This window comes from Oncorhynchus tshawytscha, linkage group LG12 (assembly GCF_018296145.1).
Source record: "Oncorhynchus tshawytscha isolate Ot180627B linkage group LG12, Otsh_v2.0, whole genome shotgun sequence".
Lineage (NCBI taxonomy): Eukaryota > Metazoa > Chordata > Actinopteri > Salmoniformes > Salmonidae > Oncorhynchus > Oncorhynchus tshawytscha.
This window is the reverse complement of record NC_056440.1, coordinates 3760938-3769784: the sequence shown is the minus strand read 5'-3', so window position 1 is coordinate 3769784 and position 8847 is coordinate 3760938. Positions and strand designations below refer to the sequence as shown.

Sequence of the window (8847 nt, the reverse complement as noted above, 5' to 3'; positions counted from 1 at the left end):
TTTGTTAGTAGTGAATCTCTGTCTGGTGGCTGAGACCACTCTGTTAGTAGTGAACCTCTGTCTGGTGGCTGAGACCACTCTGTTAGTAGTGAACCTCTGTCTGGTGGCTGAGACCACTCTGTTAGTAGTGAACCTCTGTCTGGTGGCTGAGACCACTCTGTTAGTAGTAAACCTCTGTCTGGTGGCTGAGACCACTCTGTTAGTAGTGAACGTCTGTCTGGTGGCTGAGACCACTCTGTTAGTAGTGAACCTCTGTATGGTGGCTGAGACCACGCTGTTAGTAGTGATACCTCTGTCTGGTGGCTGAGACCACTCTGTTAGCCACCAGAGGTTCACTACTAACAGAGTGGTCTCAGCCACCAGAGGTTCACTACTGAGACCACTCTGTTAGTAGTGATACCTCTGTCTGGTGGCTGAGACCACTCTGTTAGTAGTGAACCTATGTCTGGTGGCTGAGACCACTCTGTTAGTAGTGAACTTCTGTCTGGTGGCTGAGACCACTCTGTTAGTAGTGAACCTCTGTTTGGTGGCTGAGACCACTCTGTTAGTAGTGATACCTCTGTCTGGTGGCTGAGACTACTCTGTTAGTAGTGAACCTATGTCTGGTGGCTGAGACCACTCTGTTAGTAGTGATACCTCTGTCTGGTGGCTGAGACCACTCTGTTAGTAGTGAACCTCTGTCTGGTGGCTGAGACCACTCTGTTAGTAGTGAACCTTTGTTTGGTGGCTGAGACCACTCTGTTAGTAGTGAACCTCTGGTGGCTGAGACCACTCTGTTAGTAGTGAACCTCTGTCTGGTGACTGAGACCACTCTGTTAGTAGTGAACCTCTGTTTGGGGGCTGAGACCACTCTGTTAGTAGTGAACCTCTGTCTGGTGACTGAGACCACTCTGTTAGTAGTGAACCTCTGTCTGGTGACTGAGACCACTCTGTTAGTAGTGAACCTCTGTTTGGTGGCTGAGACCACTCTGTTAGTAGTGAACCTCTGTCTGGTGGCTGAGACCACTCTGTTAGTAGTGAACCTCTGTTTGGTGACTGAGACCACTCTGTTAGTAGTGAACCTCTGTCTGGTGGCTGAGACCACTCTGTTAGTAGTGAACTTCTGTTTGGTGGCTGAGACCACTCTGTTAGTAGTGAACCTCTGGTGGCTGAGACCACTCTGTTAGTAGTGATACCTCTGTCTGGTGGCTGAGACCACTCTGTTAGTAGTGAACTTCTGTTTGGTGGCTGAGACCACTCTGTTAGTAGTGAACCTCTGTTTGGTGGCTGAGACCACTCTGTTAGTAGTGATACCTCTGTCTGGTGGCTGAGACCACTCTGTTAGTAGTGATACCTCTGTCTGGTGGCTGAGACCACTCTGTTAGTAGTGAACCTCTGTTTGGTGGCTGAGACCACTCTGTTAACAGTAAACCTCTGTCTGGTGGCTGAGACTACTTTGTTAGTAGTGAACCTCTGTCTGGTGGCTGAGACCACTCTGTTAGTAGTGAACCTCTGTCTGGTGGCTGAGACCACTCTGTTAGTAGTGAACCTCTGTCTGGTGGCTGAGACCACTCTGTTAGTAGTGAACCTCTGTCTGGTGGCTGAGACCACTCTGTTAGTAGTAAACCTCTGTCTGGTGGCTGAGACCACTCTGTTAGTAGTGAACGTCTGTCTGGTGGCTGAGACCACTCTGTTAGTAGTGAACCTCTGTATGGTGGCTGAGACCACGCTGTTAGTAGTGATACCTCTGTCTGGTGGCTGAGACCACTCTGTTAGCCACCAGAGGTTCACTACTAACAGAGTGGTCTCAGCCACCAGAGGTTCACTACTGAGACCACTCTGTTAGTAGTGATACCTCTGTCTGGTGGCTGAGACCACTCTGTTAGTAGTGAACCTATGTCTGGTGGCTGAGACCACTCTGTTAGTAGTGAACTTCTGTCTGGTGGCTGAGACCACTCTGTTAGTAGTGAACCTCTGTTTGGTGGCTGAGACCACTCTGTTAGTAGTGATACCTCTGTCTGGTGGCTGAGACTACTCTGTTAGTAGTGAACCTATGTCTGGTGGCTGAGACCACTCTGTTAGTAGTGATACCTCTGTCTGGTGGCTGAGACCACTCTGTTAGTAGTGAACCTCTGTCTGGTGGCTGAGACCACTCTGTTAGTAGTGAACCTTTGTTTGGTGGCTGAGACCACTCTGTTAGTAGTGATACCTCTGTCTGGTGGCTGAGACTACTCTGTTAGTAGTGAACTTCTGTCTGGTGGCTGAGACCACTCTGTTAGTAGTGATACCTCTGTCTGGTGGCTGAGACTACTCTGTTAGTAGTGAACCTATGTCTGGTGGCTGAGACCACTCTGTTAGTAGTGATACCTCTGTCTGGTGGCTGAGACCACTCTGTTAGTAGTGAACCTATGTCTGGTGGCTGAGACCACTCTGTTAGTAGTGATACCTCTGTCTGGTGGCTGAGACCACTCTGTTAGTAGTGAACCTCTGTCTGGTGGCTGAGACCACTCTGTTAGTAGTGAACCTCTGTTTGGTGGCTGAGACCACTCTGTTAGTAGTGAACCTCTGTTTGGTGGCTGAGACCACTCTGTTAGTAGTGAACCTCTGGTGGCTGAGACCACTCTGTTTGTAGTGAACCTCTGTTTGGTGGCTGAGACCACGCTGTTAGTAGTGAACCTATGTCTGGTGGCTGAGACCACTCTGTTAGTAGTGAATCTCTGTTTGGTGGCTGAAACCGCTCTGTTATTAGTGAACCTCTGTTTGGTGGCTGAGACCACGCTGTTAGTAGTGAACCTATGTCTGGTGGCTGAGACCACTCTGTTAGTAGTGAACCTCTGTCTGGTGGCTGAGACCACTCTGTTAGTAGTGAACCTCTGTTTGGTGGCTGAGACTACTCTGTTAACAGTAAACCTCTAACACACTCACCGCTGAGCAGCTCAATCCAGCTCTGCACCGTCTCTGGGGGCTGGGTCTCCTTCACGTGTTTGAGAGCCTCGTCCAATAGCACGTCCCCTGTTGGAGCATCTGACTTACAGATCACCTGGAGACAATAGAACCACACAGTCAGAATCAGAATCCCACTAGGGTATAGGCTACACACAGTCAGAATCAGAATCCCACTAGGGTATAGGCTACATACAGTCAGAATCCAACTAGGGTATAGGCTACATACAGTCAGAATCCAACTAGGGTATAGGCTACATACAGTCAGAATCCAACTAGGGTATAGGCTACATACAATCAGAATCCAACTAGGGTATAGGCTACATACAGACAGAATCCAACTAGGGTATAGGCTACATATAGTCAGAATCCAACTAGGGTATAGTATACATAGTCAGAATCCAACTAGGGTTTGGGCTACATACAGTCAGAATCCAACTAGGGTATAGTATACATAGTCAGAATCCAACTAGGGTATAGGCTACATACAGTCAGAATCCAACTAGGGTATAGGCTACATACAGTCAGAATTAGAATCAAACTAGGGTATAGGCTACATACAGTCAGAATCCAACTAGGGTATAGGCTACATACAGTCAGAATTAGAATCAAACTAGGGTATAGGCCACATACAGTCAGAATCCAACTAGGGTATAGACTACATACAGTCAGAATCCAACTAGGGTATAGGCTACATACAGTCAGAATTAGAATCCAACTAGGGTATAGGCTACATACAGTCAGAATTAGAATCCAACTAGGGTATAGGCTACATACAGTCAGAATCCAACTAGGGTATAGGCTACATACAGTCAGAATCCAACTAGGGTATAGGCTACATACAGTCAGAATCAGAATCCAACTAGGGTATAGGCTACATACAGTCAGAATCAGAATCCAACTAGGGTATAGGCTACATACAGTCAGAATCCAACTAGGGTATAGGCTACATACAGACAGAATCCAACTAGGGTATAGGCTACATACAGTCAGAATCCAACTAGGGTATAGGCTACATACAGACAGAATCCAACTAGGGTATAGGCTACATACAGACAGAATCCAACTAGGGTATAGGCTACATACAGACAGAATCCAACTAGGGTATAGGCTACATACAGACAGAATCCAACTAGGGTATAGGCTACATACAGTCAGAATCAGAATCCAACTAGGGTATAGGCTACATACAGTCAGAATCCAACTAGGGTATAGGCTACATACAGACAGAATCAGAATCCAACTAGGGTATAGGCTACATACAGTCAGAATCCAACTAGGGTATAGGCTACATACAGACAGAATCCAACTAGGGTATAGGCTACATACAGACAGAATCCAACTAGGGTATAGGCTACATACAGTCAGAATCCAACTAGGGTATAGGCTACATACAGACAGAATCCAACTAGGGTATAGGCTACATACAGACAGAATCCAACTAGGGTATAGGCTACATACAGACAGAATCCAACTAGGGTATAGGCTACATACAGACAGAATCCAACTAGGGTATAGGCTACATACAGACAGAATCCAACTAGGGTATAGGCTACATACAGACAGAATCCAACTAGGGTATAGGCTACATACAGACAGAATCCAACTAGGGTATAGGCTACATACAGACAGAATCCAACTAGGGTATAGGCTACATACAGTCAGAATCCAACTATGTGTTTTTTTTCTACAATGTTTTATTTTTTCATTCAACCTTTTCACCCCGGACACTTTAGTACCTGGCTACCAAGAGATCAACTCAGACAACGCCCTCTATAGTACTGTAATGAAACAGCAGGGAGCAGGTCTCGAACCCTCGACCTCCAAGCCCGAGGTCTGGCGCGCTATCGACTATGCCGCAAAAGTATTTGCTGGAGCGGCAGAGTCGATTTCCGCGCTTATCGTTACATTACTAATAAAGGAAAGTCCGTATTCCCAGCGTGTGACTCCAATTGTTGGCTAGTACATGTTATAACTTATATGTTTTGTATCCCCCACAACTACAGACACTAGGGACACTGGGGACACAGCTCTGAGAGGCTACACCAAAACCCTAAACACACAGCCGGGTCGGTGCGTAGCGAAGGAACACCCCCTGCACTTCTCTCTTGCCCTCCATATTCAACGAGAGACCGATAACAACATAGTTGTGTGAGGCACTGGTAGGGGTGTACTGTTTAAAAATAGGATTCTACTCTTGTACCAGTGGTAAAGTTGTCAATCAACTGTAAACAGAGCATAACGTGGCAGCATAATGTGGCTTTATTTCTCCATCTCATCCAGCATAATGTGGCTTTATTTCTCCATCTCATCCAGCATAATGTGGCTTTATTTCTCCATCTCATCCAGCATAATGTCCTTTATTTCTCCATCTCATCCAGCATAATGTCCTTTATTTCTCCATCTCATCCAGCATAATGTCCTTTATTTCTCCATCTCATCCAGCATAATGTGGCTTTATTTCTCCATCTCATCCAGCATAATGTCCTTTATTTCTCCATCTCATCCAGCATAATGTCCTTTATTTCTCCATCTCATCCAGCATAATGTGGCTTTATTTCTCCATCTCATCCAGCATAATGTCCTTTATTTCTCCATCTCATCCAGCATAATGTGGCTTTATTTCTCCATCTCATCCAGCATAATGTGGCTTTATTTCTCCATCTCATCCAGCATAATGTGGCTTTATTTCTCCATCTCATCCAGCATAATGTCCTTTATTTTCTTACCTCATCCAGCATAATGTCCTTTATGTCTCCATCTCATCCAGCATAATGTCCTTTATTTCTCCATCTCATCCAGCATAATGTCCTTTATTTCCTTACCTCATCCAGCATAATGTCCTTTATTTCCTTACCTCATCCAGCATAATGTCCTTTATTTCTCCATCTCATCCAGCATAATGTCCTTTATTTCTCCATCTCATCCAGCATAATGTCCTTTATTTCTCCATCTCATCCAGCATAATGTCCTTTATTTCTCCATCTCATCCAGCATAATGTCCTTTATTTCTCCATCTCATCCAGCATAATGTCCTTTATTTCCTTACCTCATCCAGCATAATGTCCTTTATTTCTCCATCTCATCCAGCATAATGTCCTTTATTTCCTTACCTCATCCAGCATAATGTCCTTTATTTCCTCATCTCATCCAGCATAATGTCCTTTATTTCCTTACCTCATCCAGCATAATGTCCTTTATTTCTCCATCTCATCCAGCATAATGTCCTTTATTTCTCCATCTCATCTCATCCAGCATAATGTCCTTTATTTCCTTACCTCATCCAGCATAATGTGGCTTTATTTCTCCATCTCATCCAGCATAATGTCCTTTATTTCCTTACCTCATCCAGCATAATGTGGCTTTATTTCCTTACCTCATCCAGCGTAATGTCCTTTATTTCCTCATCTCATCCAGCATGTCCTTTATTTCCTTACCTCATCCAGCGTAATGTCCTTTATTTCCTCATCTCATCCAGCATGTCCTTTATTTCCTTACCTCATCCAGCGTAATGTCCTTTATCTCCTCATCTCATCCAGCATGTCCTTTATTTCCTTACCTCATCCAGCATAATGTCCTTTATTTCATTACCTCATCCAGCATAATGTCCTTTATTTCTCCATCTCATCCAGCATAATGTCCTTTATTTCCTTACCTCATCCAGCATAATGTCCTTTATTTCCTTACCTCATCCAGCATAATGTCCTTTATTTCCTCACCTCATCCAGCATAATGTCCTTTATTTCCTTACCTCATCCAGCATAATGTCCTTTATTTCCTTACCTCATCCAGCATAATGTCCTTTATTTCCTCATCTCATCCAGCATAATGTCCTTTATTTCCTTACCTCATCCAGCATAATGTCCTTTATTTCCTTACCTCATCCAGCATAATGTCCTTTATTTCCTTACCTCATCCAGCATAATGTCCTTTATTTCCTTACCTCATCCAGCATAATGTCCTTTATTTCTCCATCTCATCCAGCATAATGTCCTTTATTTCTCCATCTCATCCAGCATAATGTCCTTTATTTCCTCACCTCATCCAGCATAATGTCCTTTATTTCTCCATCTCATCCAGCATAATGTCCTTTATTTCCTTACCTCATCCAGCATAATGTCCTTTATTTCTCCATCTCATCCAGCATAATGTCCTTTATTTCTCATCTCATCCAGCATAATGTCCTTTATTTCCTCACCTCATCCAGCATAATGTCCTTTATTTCCTTACCTCATCCAGCATAATGTCCTTTATTTCCTTACCTCATCCAGCATAATGTCCTTTATTTCCTTACCTCATCCAGCATAATGTCCTTTATTTCCTTACCTCATCCAGCATAATGTCCTTTATTTCTCCATCTCATCTCATCCAGCATAATGTCCTTTATTTCCTTACCTCATCAGCATAATGTCCTTTATTTCCTTACCTCATCCAGCATAATGTCCTTTATTTCTCCATCTCATCCAGCATAATGTCCTTTATTTCCTTACCTCATCCAGCATAATGTCCTTTATGTCTCCATCTCATCCAGCATAATGTCCTTTATTTCCTTACCTCATCAGCATAATGTCCTTTATGTCTCCATCTCATCCAGCATAATGTCCTTTATTTCCTTACCTCATCAGCATAATGTCCTTTATTTCTCATCTCATCCAGCATAATGTCCTTTATTTCCTTACCTCATCCAGCATAATGTCCTTTATTTCCTTACCTCATCCAGCATAATGTCCTTTATTTCCTTACCTCATCCAGCATAATGTCCTTTATTTCTCCATCTCATCCAGCATAATGTCCTTTATTTCCTTACCTCATCCAGCATAATGTCCTTTATTTCCTTACCTCATCAGCATAATGTCCTTTATTTCCTTACCTCATCCAGCATAATGTCCTTCATGTCCTTTATTTCCTCATCTCATCAGCATAATGTCCTTTATTTCCTTACCTCATCCAGCATAATGTCCTTTATTTCTCCATCTCATCCAGCATAATGTCCTTTATTTCTCCATCTCATCCAGCATGTCCTTTATTTCTCCATCTCATCCAGCATAATGTCCTTTATTTCCTTACCTCATCCAGCATGTCCTTTATTTCTCCATCTCATCCAGCATAATGTCCTTTATTTCCTTACCTCATCCAGCATAATGTCCTTTATTTCCTTACCTCATCAGCATAATGTCCTTTATTTCCTTACCTCATCCAGCATAATGTCCTTTATTTCCTTACCTCATCCAGCATGTCCTTTATTTCCTTACCTCATCCAGCATAAGGTGGCTTTATTTTGTTTTTCGCAACACAGGAGTGTTATAAATGTCATGTAATCCGACTATAGATAAGGATGTGCAACACCTCGCTGGCAACACACACACACTCACACACCGCATTGGTTAGTGAACATACACACAGTCACCAACAGAGCAGCCGGTTGGTCAGGATCCCCCTACCTTCCTGGCGAGCAGGCTTTTCCTCCTCATGCCACAGGTCTCCAGCTGTAGTCGTCCTCTGATGGCCAGCTCTATGAGCATGCAGCCACGCAGCCCCGACGAGATGCAGTCGTTCCAGAATGACGTGTAGCCCTGAGAGAGGAGGACAGGGATGAGTGTGTGTGTGTGTGTGGGCATACAGCCACAGAGCCCCGACGAGATGCAGTCGTTCCAGAATGACGTGTAGCCCTGAGAGAGGAGGACAGGGATGAGTGTGTGTGTGTGGGCATACAGCCACAGAGCCCCGACGAGATGCAGTCGTTCCAGAATGACGTGTAGCCCTGAGAGAGGAGGACAGGGATGAGTGTGTGTGTGTGTGTGGGCATACAGCCACAGAGCCCCGCCGAGATGCAGTCGTTCCAGAATGACATGTAGCCCTGAGAGAGGAGGACAGGGATGAGTGTGTGTGTGGGCATACAGCCACAGAGCCCCAACGAGACGCAGT

At 44.4% G+C, this 8847-nt stretch overlaps 1 protein-coding gene across 1 annotated transcript in view; it reads right to left on the bottom strand.

Moving 5' to 3' along the window:
• LOC121847908 (Golgi phosphoprotein 3-like) overlaps window positions 1-8555 on the bottom strand; it is a 14972-nt gene extending 6417 nt beyond the window's left edge. Inside the window, exons 1-2 of the mRNA XM_042331218.1 lie at window positions 8364-8555; window positions 2905-3019 (exon numbers count right to left, since the gene is read on the bottom strand). Coding sequence (XP_042187152.1) covers window positions 2905-3019; window positions 8364-8540 — 292 coding nt within the window. The 5' untranslated portion in view covers window positions 8541-8555. The remainder of the gene's footprint in view (window positions 1-2904; window positions 3020-8363) is intronic.
• Between the last annotated feature and the right edge of the window lie 292 nt (window positions 8556-8847).